Source organism: Marmota flaviventris, chromosome 1, assembly GCF_047511675.1.
Source record: "Marmota flaviventris isolate mMarFla1 chromosome 1, mMarFla1.hap1, whole genome shotgun sequence".
Taxonomy (NCBI): Eukaryota; Metazoa; Chordata; class Mammalia; order Rodentia; family Sciuridae; genus Marmota; species Marmota flaviventris.
In genome coordinates, this window is record NC_092498.1 from 205,537,125 (window position 1) to 205,553,620 (window position 16,496).

Below are 16,496 nucleotides of genomic sequence, written 5' to 3' on the forward strand. Positions count from 1 at the left end.
TTGGAGGTAGAGTCATGGGGCCAGCAGGTCTGGGGGAGGCCAGCCCCAAGCCTCACAAAGCCGCCTTCCTCCACAGGGACATGGACGGTTGTCGTGGCCCTGGCTTAGACTAGAGCGGACAAGCCCAGGGGCCCCTGCTTGCTAGACAGGCAGCCCTTGGCATGGTCCCCCCCTGTGCTGAGGGCCCAGGGGCCTAGGGCAGGGCAGAGGCTCCCCACTCCCAGTCCATAGAGGCCCCTGGGGTCAGGTCCCTCCCTGCTGGGGTCAGCTCTTGGGTGAGGCCCTGATGGAGTCCAGGAGCTCAGGGTCAAGCTCACAGGAAGCCCTGGAGGCCTTTCCCCTCCCCACTGGGCTCTGCCCAGGGTCGCCTCCCTCACCAGGCTGAACCAGAGCGCTCGCTCGGAGCCTCTGGCTCCTTTTACGGGCCTCTGGGGATCAGTTAGTGGGTCTTTCAGGGGCTAATCCCCGGTGCCAGGCTGCGTAATCTGCGTAATCGCGGCTTCTCGCCTGCGTAGCCAGACACGGGAGCCGCTCTGACCTTTCCAGCCAGGCAGCTGCAGGCTCCCAGCCCAGTTCCCCTCTCCCCTGTGACGCGAGCACAGTGCCCTGGCCTGCCCAGGGCTGCCCCCTCCCGGGCCTGGTGTCAGCACAGCTCAGGTTTCTGTCTCTTCCTGGTTGGTTTTAGAGGATGAGCCTCGGCCTCTGCACAGAAGAGAAACCAAAAGCACCAGCCCAGCTCCTGACCTAGACCTTCCGCGTCTTCCTGCTGGTCCACGGGACCCGGGTCTGCACCCTGTCACCTGGCCAGAGAGGGGCCCCTCCTGTGCGGGGTTCTCACCCGCCCCCAGGACCTTCTCCCTGGCGCTGGCTTTCTGGCATAGAGGCCCACGCATACGCCCTCGCTGCAGCACAGCGTGACTCAGCCAGAGGCTGAGCTGGGCAGGGCCACCCCCACCCCCTGCACACTAGGAGGCACAGCCTGTTTCAGGGACACGTGCAGAGACTGGCTCCCAGGGCAGCAGTAGGAAGTGTCCCCTGCCACTCCCTTACCTGGCCACAGCAGACATCAGGGCTCTGCTGGGCTTCCATGCTGCCCAGAGCCCCTGCCCCCGCATCGCCTCCCCTGCCCCTGCCCCTGTGGCTGGACCTGGGCCCAGCGCATCCTGGCATGGCAGTGAATGTGCCCTGCCATCCCTCCCTGAGGTCAGAGGCTGGTGGAGGGTAAACCCAGCACCAACTCGGCCTGATGACCACGGCAGGCGCCAGGGGGACCTGGGGCATCTGCCCTGTCTCCACGCAGTGGCAGCATGGCAGAGCCCCCGCCCTGAAGCCCTCCCCTTCCACCGTGGGCCAGCCGCGGGCACGCCAACTGCTGGGGAAAGAGGAAACTGAGGCCTGGGAGGAGGGTGGCGGCTGCACAGGTGACCAGGGAAGGCCAGGGTGGTTTCTGAGGTTAGGGAAGGCTTGAGGGAGGCCAGGGAGCTAACCATCTGGGAGAAGGACTTCCCAGACAAGGCCCTGTTCCCCAAAGATGGGAGCAAAGCAAGAGGGAAAGGAAATGGGGAAGAGGCAGGCCCTGAGTGACATAGGAACCTTCTAGAACAGCTGGAGGCAAGAAATCAGGAGACCAGAGCAGGCAAGACCAGGGGCTCAACCCAGGGTGCAGGACAGAGGCCCATGGGGTCCAGCACGCTGGGGAGGGACCTCCTTCCCCAGATTGGAGGAGAGGCCCCTGAGGGGGCCTCACAGTCATACCAAGCCCCAAGCATGGGAAGCCCTGGGCTGCTGTGGCCCCTCCGGTGGGCGTGGAGCAAGATGTGGTCTGAAACGTCCACCCGGCGTGGGCACGAGCAGGGACTGAGGATGAGGAGCGGAGCCACTCAGCCCCCGCCTCGCCCCTGCTGGTCCCTGTGGGTTTACAAAGCCGCTTCAACTGGCACCTCCGAGGGTCCTCACAGAGAGAAACAGGCTCCAGGGACAGGAGCGGGTGCCCACAGCAGCCAGTGTTTACCTCTCCCCAAGTATGGGCTGAGCAGCTCTGGAACCCACCCTGGGGAGGCATCGCCATTCAGCCCAGGCACAGACAGGGTGAGCAACCTGCCCTGCGTCACACAGCCCACTCCGCTCCCTCTGCAGCCGCCCCAGAGCTCCTCCCTCTGTTGCCTCTTGAATTCAGAGCACCCAGTGACCTCTCCTGACTTAGGTGTGTCAGGCCCAAAATGAGGAGTCCAGAAGTGGCTGGGACGGGCAGGTGAGGTCAGAGATCTGCTCCTGCCTAAAATGCATTCCCCTGGGCTGGGGGTGGAGCTCGGGAGTGGAGTGCTTGCCCAGCACGTAGGAGGCCCTGGGCTCCATCCAGTGCCACAAAAACTAAATTAAAGAAATCACTCTCCTGGTTACAGCATCAGAGAGGCTCAGGGTGCCTGGCAGGTGTGACCCACGTGCCATGGTTTCCTCCCTGGTCAGCAGGGGACACACAGCTTCCCCCACAGGACAGATGCTGGTAACCACCATAGGACCAGCCTGGTATACAGCAAGTGTTCAATAAATGCAGGAAACACTCTGGCAACTTGAGAACACCTGCAGTGTGTCCACACATTCTTGGTTCTAATGCTGTGGGGTTGGTGAGAGGCTCTTCTTGTCCAAGGTGGTTTCCCTGCTGGCCCAGCCCTGGATGGAAGCAATAGCCAGGTCACTGTCCTTTGTGACCTGAAGCCTGACCCTGGATCAGTGAGCATTCTCCTTGCAGGCCCAGGATTCTGCCTTGAGAACACCCTCGGGGCCTGGCCCAGCCTCTGGCCACACAGTGACTCACCCCTGCCCCGCCTCCACTGGAACCAGGCACCGAAATAGTCACCCTAGCTTGCTCTCGGGAGTGGCCGTGGAAATATTTCAGGGCTGCGTTCAATGCCTAAAAATAATCTCCGTGTCCCTGAGTGTCTTCCCCTCCCTATTCTCTCTTCTGAACCACATGGGCCAGGACCTTTCACGCCACGCCCCTCGGCCCGTGGAATGTCCCCAGCAAACAGAAGGAGCCCTGGCCTCCCTGTCTCCTCTCCATGTTGCTGTGGAGCTACTCAGACACTTTCCAGGGCCCTGTCAACCGAGCCTTTCTGAAACCCCAGAAGTCTTTTTGGGGAGAGAAGGCCTGGCCTCAGTGACCTTGTCCAGGGAGACCTGTACTGCTCAAGAGTTCTTCCTTAAGCACTGAAAAACAGTACCAGGCGCAGTGGTGCCCACCTGTGATCCCAGGGCTCAGGAGGCTGAGCAGGAGGATCGAGGGTTCAAAGCCAGCCTCAGCCACTTATTAAAGCCCTAAGCAACTTGGTGAGACCCTGTCTCAAAAAAAATAATAAGAAGGCTGGGGATTCGGTCAGTGGGTAAGTGACCTGGGTTTGATCCCCAGTACAAAAAAAAAAAAAAAAAAAGAAAAATGTTCTGTTTGTATTCACAAGATGACCTGAAGCAGGTCCCCAGCTGGACTGATCTCCACCCCTTTGCCCACCCACTGACCATGAGACCCCATGTAGATCGGGGTCCTTTCCTTCCCCAGGGTGTGTGGACAGTCCCCTCCATGACTTCCAATGTCCTCACCATCATCAACCTCCTGGTCACACTCAGTAGCCCCTGTGGCCTCAAAGAGTGGCCAACCACAAGCACTTCAGCTTCCTGGAGACCAGAAGGAGGGGAAGCGGGGGCCAGGGCTAGGGTCCTTCTGCCTTTCAGCCCATCAGCGGGGACCCAGGGTCTCAGTCCTCTGAGGCCACCGGCTGGAGAGCACGGCAGGTGCAGACCCAGGAGCAGGTGCCCCAAGCTGTGGTGGAAAGGCAGCAAGTGGCGGTGACAGAGGAAGCCGGTGGCAGGTGCCCCAAGATAGCCTCCCTTCTCACTCCTCCCTGGGCAGGTGACAGAGCCAGGTCCCTGAACCCACACATTTCACGCTTTTTTTTCCCCCTTTGGTACCAGGGATGGAACCCAGGGGCACTCAGCCACTGAGCCACACCCCCAGCCCTTTTTTATATTATTTAGAGAGAGGGTCTCACTGAGTTGCTGAGGCTGGCCTTGAGTTCGCCATCCTCCTGCCTCAGCCTCCGGAGCCGCTGGATCCCAGGTGCAGGAATGCACCTCCCTTCTCCCAGTACTGGGGACTGAGCCCAAGGGCGCTCTTCCCCCAGCTCCATCCCCAGCCATTGTCATGTTATTTTTACCTGAGGACAGGGTCTGGCTAGTTGCTGATGCTGGCCTTGAACTTGCTATCCTCTTGCCTTAGCCTCTCCGGTTGCTGGGTTTACAGGTGTGTGCCACCGTGGCAAGATTTCCTTAGTTTTAATCTCAAATGTAATGTTCCTGTTTGTAAAAACTGAGGTTAAGAGTCTCAACATGAAATTAACTTTTTTTTTTTTTTTTTTTTGGTGCTGGGGAGGGAACTAAGCAAGCACTCTACCACGGAGCCACACCCCAAGCCTCCAATTTTTCGACACTTTTGGGTTCCAGCCACACTATAGCATGGGCCAGGGCTCCATTCCTCTTCTTTGAACCCAGGGGCATTTTGCCATGGAGCCACATCCCCAGCCCTGTCTTAGTTTTTAGTTTTGAGACAGCCGTGCGCCACGGGTGCCCGGCCCCATTCCTCCTTGTGGCCGAATTATATTCTGTTACAAGGACAGGCCACAGTTTTGCCTTTCGTTTTTGCGGTGCTGGGGATGGAACCCAGGGCCTCGCACCCACAAGGCAAGCGCTGTGCCACTGTGCTGCCTCCCAGCCCAGATCACGTGTATTTACCCTTCTTTTGCTGAGGGACGTTCAGGCTGTTTGGATGGGAGTGTATGTTGAGGGTTAGGTGCAGTTCAAGTGCTTAATCCTCACCCCCAGCTTTAAAGTCATACACTATGAAATGCTCATTTGCACAGTTTTTCTTTGGGGAAATAAAGGTACAAGCCAAAAAGGAAACAGGCCATCTCCTAGGCTTTTATACTCTAAAGGATGGAGTAGAGACAGAAAATAGGGAAAGCAAGAATGAAATACCATAAATGCCAGGTGAAGAACCAAAAGATCTTCCAGATAGTGGGACGTGCAAAGGCCCTGAGGTAGGCAGAAGCTGATGTGGCTGGAAGTAGGTCAAGTTGGGGGGAGAGGGGAGGAGAGGGACAGATGGGGCCTGCAGGCTGTGGGAAAGAGTCTAAGATGTACTCTGAGGTGGGGAAACAGGGAGACTGAGACTCAGGGAGAGAGACGGAGAGAGACTGGGAGCCCAAGGAAGAGATGGGGACTTAGCAACTTGAGATTTGGGCCCCAATGGCCAAGAAGGCTTCAGCTGTGTCTTGCAGCCCACCCCAGACCCCTCTGCGGTACTCTGGCTTCACTAGCACAGGCAACCACCCTGCACCCAGAACAGTGTGGGCATACAGTAGGCACTCTATAGATGTTGGATGAATGGGTAAACAGAGGGATGGACAGATGAGTGGATGTGGATGGAGAAATGGACGGGCGGATGGGCTGGGTGGGTGGATGGATGAGCAGGTGGGTAGATGAATGGACGGTGGAGGAAGACTCGGTGCCGAGGTCATGGCCCTGAGAAGCTGCATTTCCCACCGTCCAGCAGGAGCCTGGGCAGTGGCCTGTGCGGTGGTGGGTGGAGGGACAGCAAAGCCAGCCTCGGGGGCCCAGCTCTCCACTGTAGCCTCATAAGATCTGGGTGGAGGCTGCGGGGTGGGCAGAGCAGGTGCTGCGCACAGGCCAGGCAGGGGCGGCCGGCGGGTACCAGATGCTGCTACTGCCTCTGCCGCTGAGTCAGTGTCACCATGGCAACTCGGCCTGCAGGGTGCTCCTGGGCACACCCCCTCACTGCAGCCACCACCACAGCCGCCTCCTGGCAGGGGCAGGGGGAGCGAGCTCCGGGCCTAGAGCTCTGGGCCCGGGTTCCCGGCAGCCTGGGGACCACATGCTGCCCTCCCACCCCCTTCGCAGCCCCTCCATCTCCTGGGATTGGACAGGGTGGGGTCCCCAGATGAGGACAAGATCTGCTTACTAGATATGAAGAAGTGGCTACAGTTGGGGGGCGAAGGGGAGAGGGGCCTCAGTAAGGAGCTACAGTAGGTATGGAGAGGTGGGGGGTGGTAACGCAGCTATCCCCAAACCTGAGCCCCCCGTCTCCTCTGGGGCATGGATGCTCATGGGGAAACCGAGGCAGGGAGAGACGCCACGGGCTCCACCTGGGATGGCAAGGACTTGAACTACTCTCTACCGGCTGTAGAGGATTGGGGTACCCCTGTGACCCCACCTCCTCTCATCGCTCACCCGACTGACTCAGGACCCCTCCTTGATAATCCTCCAACACTCCCCAAATCCCTACTCCAGGGCCTTTGCACAAGCTCTTCCAGCTCCACAGCCCCTTCCCTCTGGTATCTTCCAGGTACCCTCTCTGCTGACGTCAAAGACTCTCTGAATCCCCTCCCCAAACTTTTCCCCTCCCTCTCGGGATTGGGCAACCAGGTGGTGATGTGCCCGTGTCTGGCCCCTCCAACATGACCCAGAGCTGGAGGAACAGGGCAAGGACTTGGGGAGACCGATAGCTCCCTGGGCAGGGTTGACCCTCCATTGGGGCCACAAGACCCCATCAGACACCAGCAATCAGGGATCAAATCAGGCCAGGCGGCCAAGCCCCAGGGCTGGAGTCACCTCCATGGCCTCCTCCTCCAGGGCACCTGCCCGATGCCTCCAGGCCACACTGGGGCCTCCACCTCCCACTGATCATCTGGAGTGACCGTCACCGAGTACCCCCAGCCCTGGCGTGCTGCCCTGGCTAAGTCCCTTTACCTTGGCCATAGAGAAATATTTATATGGTCACCTCTTTTTGCTAAGGGGTGGTGTCATGTCCTCGGCCAAGGGCTGTGGTCCCTTCGCAAAACATGGATCTGGTTAAAAAACGATCATGTGTCTCATTTTGTTTGTGTCTTGGTCTGGGGATTGAATTCGGGCCTCATACATGCTAAGCAGAGGCTGGGTCACCCCTGAGCCCCAGTCCTCCCAGTCCTGTCCCCCGCTGGCCCTGCCTTCTCCGGCCCTTGTCCCCTCTCACCTGCTTTCTCCCGGCACTCCGGGCCTCTCTTTCTCTGGCTCCTATAATTTTCCTCCCTCCTAGTCCCCCTCTCTCCTCCATCTCCTTCATTTCCTATCTCTTTATCTCCCCGGGTCACTAACTAGCTGTCCTATCCGGCTGTCACTGTGCTCTGGGGCTCCCATCAGGAGGTCTAGCCCAGCCCTGCAGAGCTCGGTGGGGCCTTGGCCTCCACCCATCTGCCCATTTTTCCCAGGTCTTGGCCGAGGGCCAGAAGGGCGCCCTGCGGGGGAAGGGGAAATTCCAGCGGCCCAAAGCCAGTCCCCTCCCCTGCTCAGAGTCCCCTCCAGGGCGCCGGCGGGAAAGGGGTTAACCCGGGAAGGGGTTAACTGCGCGCAGTCCCCTCCCCCCAGCCCTGCATTTAATTAGCCGCCCAGGCAGGGAGGGTGGGAGGAAGGGAGGGAGGGGGAGGGGAGGGGCGAGGCGGGGCGGAGGCCGCTGGAGGGGATGGGGGGAGGCGAGGCCGGGAGCCTGGAACCCACCCTGGATTCGAGTCTCGCCTGGCTGCTTCCCCCACTTAAGCCTCTGCCACTCGGTTCTCTGCCATCCCCTCTCGGCGGCCCAGCGGAGCGCCGGCGGCTGGCGTCACTTGTCCCCCCAGCTGTTCTGGGGAAACTGAGGCTCACGCAGCCTGGCCACTGGCCAGGACGCAGCTGGGGGCAAACGTTTATTTGGGCGGTTTTGCAGGGATATGTCTGCGCACTGGAAAGCAAACCCCAAACCCACGTACCCGCCCCCACGTTCCTCCAGTCCCCGGAGCTGGGGGAACATGAGGCGGCGGAGGGGACCAGGTGGCCTGCAGCCCGGGCTTGAGTACCAGTCAAGCTGGGCCCCTCCTGGTGCCTCGGGCTCCCCTCTGCGTGGCGCGCACGACAGCGCTGGAGGACACACTCCCCCGACTCTCGCTGTCGGTCTCCGGCGCCGCGTGGGTTGCGGCCCCGAGGCCCAAACGTCCGCGTCTTCGCCGAGCCCTGACGTCGCGCTGACGCCACCAGCCCCCCTCCCCGCGGGGTCCGGCAGCCCAGAGTGGTTAACTCTTCCGCTGCCACACGAGACCCCCAGGGTCCTTTCTCCCTCCACCCGCTCCCTGCCCGGAGAGGGTCCGGGCTGGGCCCCGACGTCGGAGTGTCCTGGGCGGACCTGGTAGACAGGCCCTTAGCCCGGGCTGTTCCCTTCGCCTGGAATGCGGCTCCAGTCCCAGGTCAAGCCCGTGTTTACTGTGACTTCGCTCCCTCCCGCCGGGCCCTGACCCCTCCGAGGCTGGGCGTGACCGCGTCTGGCTGGATCTCCCGGGCCCGGGGTGGGTCCTCCCCTCAGCCACTTGCTGTTTCAAGGTCAGTTTCTTCCCATTTTTCAGATTAGAACCAACAAAGTTCAGGGAACTTAAGGACGTCACCTAGAGAGGGGCAGAAAGCCCGGGCCCCAGCTCTGGCGGATCCCTGCCCCCACCCCGTGCGGTGGCGGGGACTGTCTCGCAGCCGGGGAGAGGACCCCGCAGGCCCCGCCCTGCCCCAGGGGAAGTGAGACTAGGAGCCCTCCCCCGCATTCTCGCCACTTCCTCCCGGGGAGCGGCGGTGGCGGGGAGAGGGAGGAGGTGGGGACGGCCTGGGAGTTCAGGGAACCTGCCTTGGGTCGGGGACGGGGGTCCCTCCATGATGACCCTATGATTTGGTAGAAGACTGGCACTAGATGCCCCACGCGCTTGGGCTGAGGGATGGCAAATCTGCTCCTTCCTTGAGGCCCTTCTTAAGCGACCTGTTGTCTGTTTTGATTCCCTCAGTGTCCTCCCCAGCTGGGTCCCAGAGCCTTCCATCCTATCTTCCCCTTCTGCTCTCCCGCTCCTACGCCACCCCTGTGATGCATCCCTGTCCTGCTGCGATGGTCTTCCCTGGGCGGGGGTGGAGGGGACCTGGATCCCTCTGTGCTCCAGAGATTGAAGGCATGCTTTGCTCAGAGCCTCAGTTTCTCTGCTGGGGACAAACATCCCTCCAAGGGAACAATGTCTGGAAGACGTTTCCCAGTTTGGCAGCAGGGATACACTTGCTCATCCGTTGGTTCATTCACTCCTGCTGCTTGGTGCCTTCCTGTCACCCCCTCCTTCATTCACTACGTAGACTCACAAACCGCAGGCTGCCTAGGAAGGACTCAGTGGCTCACAGATATGTGGGTGGGGACAGCCCCAAGACCAGAGGTGGGATCTTCCATTTTACTAAACTAACCTGAATCCTCCCCAGAGAGGCCCGGCAAGGTCCCCAGAGGCAGCAGCCTGTCACTTCAGTCTCTGCTGGAAAGGGGTCTGCACCTCTCTGAGCCATCCATAGAAGCCTGCGCAGTGACACAGGCCAGGCCCACGGTAGTAGATCACCAGAGTGCTCCCTCAACTCCTGAGTTCCAGTGTCAACTAGTCAGACACTGTGAGGACCTCCTATGTGCTGGGGCCACTGAACAGGCCCCTCTGGCTATGCATTCTCACCTTCCTGGACTGGCCTCCCTCCTTGAATGCCACTCAGACATCCAGGCCTCGGCCCAAGTGTCCCTGAGGACAGAATGCCTGGGCTCATCATTTGTTGTTTTTTTTTTCAGTTTCCTTCTATTTATGGCAAGAGAAAACGATTTTCCATTCCTGGCGGTGACACGAAGATCCCCTTTTGAAATATATTGAAATAGAAACAGAAAAGGGGGTAGAGAGTGACATGGACCTAAAGGGTGCTCCTTGGCTATGATTACTTCCTGTAACTCCCCGCTCAGCTCTAGGAGGGCTGGGGGCTGAAGAGCTGGGCCCAGCATGCCCAGCACAGGCGCACCAGGGACTGTCCAATGAGCCAACCATGATGCCCCCAACCCAAATCCAACTGACTCCTCAAGGTGATCTAGTAACAGTGGATTCCTGATCTTCTGACCAACACCTACACACACCTGCTGGACCCCAACATCTGAACCTGTGAAAGGACCTAACCCCACTGGTGCATACAGCAAGTGCACATTCAGTGCACCACGCTGGGGGAACGCAGGCACTGCTCCTAGGAGCTCTTTCCTCCAGGTGCTAGAGACCTAAGGCTGGAGTCCTTCAGTCCCTTCACAAACACTGATCTGCGCCACTCCTTGAAGCCTTTGAGGAGGCTGGGGACACCACAGTCTCAGGGACAACTGGACTCTGTTGTCATCAAAGCGGGATGTGTCAGGTCCAATCAATGTCCAAGGGCCTGCTGCCCCCGCTGCCTTATTGTAATATGGTCTTCCGAGGCTGAAGGAGCCGGTGCCACCCAAAGGGCAGAAGCTGGGTCCCCTCCATAGGGCTAGTCAAACACCTGCACAGGGACGGACAGGACGGCGGTTGCGGCTCCAGGGGAGGGCGGAAGTGGGGCGGTGGCGAGGGGGGAGCCGCAGCCCTCCGCGGTAACCTGATCCTCAGGAATGCGCCGAGGCCAGACGCGCCCCCAGCCCCAGGCCGCGGCCCCTCCCCCAGCCACCCCGCGGGATCCTGCCACCTGGGGGACTGTTCTCCGCCCCCAAGCCCTGCCCCCACTAGCCAGTTTGTTTTCAGTGCAGAGTTACCCTGTCCCGGCCCTGCAGGGTCCTGAGCTCTGGGGGACCATCCCCAGCAAGCCCCGCCCCCAGGAGGCCCCCTCGCCTCATCCCCCTTCTGCTCCTCTAACTCCTATTCTTTCCTCTCCCGGGGACTTTCCGTTTTATCAAGTTGATGGTAGGTCTCTGGGTGTTGAGTAAAGACTGAAAATTCAGCCCAGTGGCAGATCACTCTAAATCAGAAGGTCAGTGTCTTAGTACTGGGCGGCGCAGAGGTCAGAACCTGGGCTGGCCAGACAGAAGGGGGAGGGCACATCAGATTCAGTGTCTGGAAGGCCAGGTCCCTCTCCAGCCCTGGCTGGGGGAGCCCAGGCAGGTCAGGTCGCCAGTCCTCCGCAGACACTGCTCTGGGAAATCCGATTAAAATCTCTCACAACTTGCTGGGAAGATAAAAGTGAAAATATGGAGTCCAGGGCTGAGCCTGCTTAATGTCCCTTCCTCCAGCCTCATCTGGGACCCCACTGATTTTGGGACAAATACCACTTGGTGTTTGGTGAAGGCCTCACCACCTCTTTTCCACTTTGGCTCTGTGGCTGCCAATTTAATCCAGTCTTGCTGCCCCCCAGCTCTCCATCAAGGCGAAATGCTGGTCCTTGCCCCGGGGCCTTTGCACTTGCTGAACCTACTGCCTGGGACACTGATTCCCCATTACTTGGTTATTTGCTCCAACTTCTCTTTCAGCATCATCTTCTAGGGTGCCCCTCACACACTAACACACTCTAAGACATCCTCTGCTTTACCAATGAGGCCACCATTTATTCTCCCAAAGGCTGCAATTATATTCCTGTTAGTCTGAGTGTGGGGAGGGTATGGAGGTTTGTCTCAATGTGTGTCCAAGCCAGTGCATGTGGAATAAGTGAGTTATCCCTAGTTCACTGCATGGATTAAGCACACTCCCACCTTGTCTCAGGAAATCCCTGTCTCTGAGGGACCCCCAGTCTGGGAGGACTAAAGCTGGACAAGATAGCTGTTCCTCAATCAACTTTATGGGATCAAGTTTGGGACAAATGGAGGGATGAGAATGGAATATCTTGGAGGGCTCCCTAGCTGGGAGGAAGAAGAGGGCAAGGAAGGGGATTGGGCAGAGGAACCCACAGAAGGGGGATAGACAGGCTGGCTGCCCAGGGCAGCTCTCTATACTGAGGCCACGACCTCCCCTCTCCCTGTCTGGGAGAGCAAGTTTTGCTGCAGATAGAGGACAGGTTTAGCCAACCTTAGGGAGTCTAAGGGGACTCCTAGGAGGCATGATTAGGAAAGGCTTCTTTTTTTTTTTTTAATTTTTTTTTTTTTTAAAGAGAGAGTGAGAGAGAGAATTTTAATATTTATTTTTTAGCGGACACAACATCTTTGTTTGTATGTGGTGCTGAGGATCGAACCCGTGCAGCACGCATGCCAGACGAGCGCGCTACCGCTTGAGCCACATCCCCAGCCCAGGAAAGGCTTCTTGAGAGGAAGCAGTGGAGGCAGGTTTTGAAGGATGAGTAGGAAGGAGTTTGCCAAGAAGCTATGTAAAGGCAGTCCAAGCTAAGAGAACACAGACCCAAATGACTGCAGTTCAGTTTGGCCAAGTAATAATGAAGCAAAAACAGTTATTGAATCCTTACTTTTTTTTTCAAATCCTCCCTATAAAACAGTCCATGTGGTAAGTAAGCTTATTCACTCCTTTTTCTTAAGGCTGGAACCGAGGCTCACCAAGACAACACTTTGGCCTATGAAGGCCTACTTGCCTTGAGAAAGGTCACTTGGCCCAGGCTGGCTTGGCCCACAGTTCATCCCCCCACCTGCCAAGGTCAGGACTACACCTCCTTGGCCTCCTACTCAATCCAGACTCTTAGAGAAACACCACCCATCTCTTTCAATCTAGTCCCACTACCATAGCTCAGACTGAGGCCCCAGGACAGGGATGTCTGGAGGCCAGGGGCAGGGGCTGGGTCTCCTTCCACTGGGGGTCACAGCCTCTGGGGGAGGTTCAGGGAAGCACAGCAATCCTATCTGAGAGGTCCTGGAGGGGATGTCTGGCCCATCTCAGTCATTCTGGATGATTCCAAGGCTATAATGGGAATAAAGGGGGGGGGGATTCCCTGAGGACACACATTTGCAGGAGGAGGGGTGGGAGGGGTGTGACCAGGGAGAGGCCACAGCAGTTTGTAAAGGACCTGAGGTGGGAAGGAGCTGGGCACTGCAACTGGGAGATACAGAGAGGGCTGAGAGGGCTGGAGGGCTGGAGGGGCTGAGGGGTGGGCGGGGAGCTGAGGGATTGTGTGAAGGGCAAGTTTGTCAGATCCAGATGTTTCCAGGATATCTGGGGGCCCTCTTTCCCACCTCCCCTACAGCCCTTTCCCAGGGAGCCTTAATGGTGGCCCATTAAGCCCTAACAGCCATGATCTACTAATAAGCAGGTAATAATTACTAGCTGGGATTCCTGCCTCATCAGCTCAGCCTCTGGAGTCGGGAAACCTGCCCAAGGACCCACATCAGGCCCTGCAGACTCCAAGGTTAAAAACGTGGGCGGCTGAGGGAAGCAGGAGCCCTGGTGCCCGTGGACTCCCAGGTTCCAGGACTCTGCTGAAGGAGAAACACTCCGGACGGGGTCACAGCCCAGGCCCTGCCATGAGTCCTAACTACCTCTGGGCTGGCAGGTCACTCCCACCTTGCTGAGCCTCAGTTTGCCACCTGTAGAAGCAAGAAGTCCGACTTATCTATTGATTCCACGAAGTGGAAAAAATAAATAAATAAGGTCGGAAGCACTTCCAGAAACTTCTGGCTACCCTCCTCTTCCCTTCCCCATCTTTCCGGGGGTGGGGGGGAACAGCCGGTGTGGAAGGAATGAAGAAAAGGACCTGCCCCTACCCGCAGTGAGCCCCTAGCCCGCTCTAAACCTCTCCAGAAGGAAGGAAAGGCCGTGGGCGCAGTGAGCTGGAGGCGCCAAGGACTTATTTATCCACCCGGGATCCCATCCCCCTCCTGTCCCAGGAGGCCGGTACCACCCCCGCCTCCGCCCGGCGGGGGCCCCACGCGCGGACGCGGGGCGGGGCCTCGGAGAGGGCGGGGGCCCCGGCGGGCTGGTGTCTGCTGGCCTGGCCCATCACGCCACCCGGGACGTGCCTTGGCGGGAGGCGGCGCTGGGGGCATCGGTCGTACACAGGGCTCCCGGGGCGGGGTGACCGGGCCTGAGCGTGCGGCCCGCCCCCATGACGTCAACCCACAAGGCAGCGCGCTGTTGTGCCGTTTACCGCGCGTCGCCGGGACAACGGCGGCCGGGGTGGTGCAGACACCTTGACCCCGCCCCTTAATGCAAATGAGCGACGTCACCCGTACCCAATGGTGAGCAGGGGCGGTGAGCTCATCGCGCCGGGCCGAGGCTATAAGGGGGCGCCCAAACGGCGCGGCGCAGGAGCCGCCGCCAGCGGAGGGCCGGGCGCAGCGGCCTCGGCCGGGGCGGGCGCAGGGCCGAGCGGACGGGGGGGCGCGGGCCCCCCGGGAGGCCGCGGCCACTCCCCCCCGGGCCGGCGCGGCGGGGGAGGCGGAGGATGGAAACACCCTTCTACGGCGATGAGGCGCTGAGCGGCCTGGGCGGCGGCGCCAGTGGCAGCGGCGGCAACTTCGCGTCCCCGGGCCGCTTGTTCCCCGGGGCGCCCCCGACGGCGGCGGCCGGCAGCATGATGAAGAAGGACGCGCTGACGCTGAGCCTGAGCGAGCAGGTGGCGGCGGCGCTCAAGCCGGCGGCGGCGCCACCTCCGGCCCCCCTACGCGCAGACGGCGCCCCCAGCGCGGCGCCCCCCGACGGCTTGCTATCGTCGCCCGACCTGGGGCTGCTCAAGCTCGCCTCTCCTGAGCTCGAGCGCCTCATCATCCAGTCCAACGGGCTGGTCACCACCACGCCGACGAGCACGCAGTTCCTCTACCCCAAGGTGGCGGCCAGCGAGGAGCAGGAGTTCGCCGAGGGCTTTGTCAAGGCCTTGGAGGATTTGCACAAGCAGAACCAGCTTGGCGCGGGTGCGGCCGCCGCTGCTGCGGCCGCCGCAGGAGGACCCTCTGGCACGGCATCGGGCGCCGCACCCCCCGGCGAGCTGGCCCCGGCCGCGGCCGCGCCGGAGGCACCCGTCTACGCGAACCTGAGCAGCTACGCGGGTGGCGCCGGGGGTGCCGGGGGCGCTGCGACGGTCGCCTTCGCCGCCGAGCCCGTTCCCTTCCCACCGCCGCCGCCCCCCGGCGCACTGGGGCCGCCGCGCCTGGCCGCGCTCAAGGACGAGCCACAGACGGTGCCCGACGTGCCAAGCTTCGGCGAGAGCCCGCCGCTGTCGCCCATCGACATGGACACGCAGGAGCGCATCAAGGCGGAGCGCAAGCGGCTGCGCAACCGCATCGCAGCCTCCAAGTGCCGCAAGCGCAAGCTGGAGCGCATTTCGCGCCTGGAGGAGAAAGTGAAGACGCTCAAGAGCCAGAACACGGAGCTGGCGTCCACCGCGAGCCTGCTGCGCGAGCAGGTGGCGCAGCTCAAGCAGAAAGTCCTCAGCCACGTCAACAGCGGCTGCCAGCTGCTGCCCCAGCACCAGGTGCCCGCGTACTGAGCCCGTGCACGGGGCGCATGCGCGGCCCCCCTCCTTGAGGGACGGGCTCGCGGGGGGGGGGCGTGGGCGCCCCGGACTTGGAGAGGGTGCGGCCCCGGCGACCCCCCTACTCCAGGGTGCCCAGGATTTGGAGAGGACGCTGTCCCGGGGGGTGCCCAGAACTCGGAGAGGGCGCCCTGGACTTCGACAAGCTGGACCCCCTGCTCCTTGGGGGGGCGAGCGCATGACCCCCCCCCTCGAGCTGCCTCTGTTCCCCGCGCGGCCGCCCCGTGTTGCACAAACCCGCGCCCCGGCAGCCCCTTCGTACACAGCGCTGCGGAAGGGGGCTCTGTGGGGCGCAGCCTCCAGCCTGCCTTTTCTTTTACTTTTTTTTTTTTTTGCCTTTGGAAGAGAGAAGAACAGAGTGTTCGATTCTGCCCTATTTATGTTTCTACTCGGGAACAAACGGTTGTGTGTGCGTGTGTGTTTCCTTGTGTTGGTTTTTTAAAGAAATGGGAAGAAGAAAAAAAATACTACTCCTTTTCCTCGCTCTCGCTACCCTCTTCTGTCCTTCCGACACCCCCGTGCCCTTTTTGTTCTTTTGTTTTTGTTTTGCTACGAGTCCACATTCCTGTTTGTAATCCTTCGTTCGCCCGGTTTTCTGTTTTCAGTAAAGTCTCGTTACGCCAGCTCCGCTGTCCGCCTCCTTCTTCCCCCGCCGGGGCCTGAGGGGCTGGGCGGAGCCTGGCCTGCTCCCCTACCCCCCACCTCCTGGCTCCTCCCCTAGTGGGAGGGCGCGGGGAGTGGGCGTCTGGGAGGGGCCTGCACATCTGGCGCGCAGCTAGCGCCACCTAGGCGCAGTGGGGCAGGCAGATGTCGGGTTAGGGAGTGAACATCCAGCTTTTCTGACCGGTGTTTGGTCAGGTCCTTTGCCTTCTGGAGAGGAAAGCTTGGGTGGTGGATCTTTCCGGTCCAAGATGGGAGGAGGAAACAGATGTTTAACCTTGTGGGCCTCTTTCCCTGTCTGTGAAATGGGTAGAACAATTGAAGATCTTGGTCCCTGAAAATGTGAGGCTTATGAGAGTTCAGCTGCACAGCAGTGCTGGGCTTGCGGTTGGTGCTCAGGGTAGATGTTGATCATTCCTTGTTGGAAGGGGCGGGGCAGGGAGCTCTGAGGGCTCCATACCAGGAAGAAGGTGGTCGGAGCGGCACTGACCTAGAGGTGTGGTCACATGGACTTCAAA

The 16,496-nt window shown here is 60.2% G+C and overlaps 1 protein-coding gene and 1 long non-coding RNA gene across 2 annotated transcripts; both read left to right on the forward strand.

Moving 5' to 3' along the window:
* Positions 1-7,965: 7,965 nt before the first annotated feature.
* LOC139701632 (uncharacterized) lies at positions 7,966-10,857 on the forward strand. The gene is made up of 2 exons (XR_011704185.1): positions 7,966-8,451; positions 9,701-10,857. It is a non-coding gene; the product is annotated as an uncharacterized lncRNA (long non-coding RNA).
* Positions 10,858-14,115: 3,258 nt separating this feature from the next.
* Positions 14,116-15,941, forward strand: Jund (JunD proto-oncogene, AP-1 transcription factor subunit). Its single transcript, XM_027932499.3, has one exon. The coding sequence runs from the start codon at positions 14,233-14,235 to the stop codon at positions 15,271-15,273; it is 1,041 nt and encodes a 346-aa protein (XP_027788300.1). The 5' UTR covers positions 14,116-14,232; the 3' UTR covers positions 15,274-15,941.
* Positions 15,942-16,496: the final 555 nt, after the last annotated feature.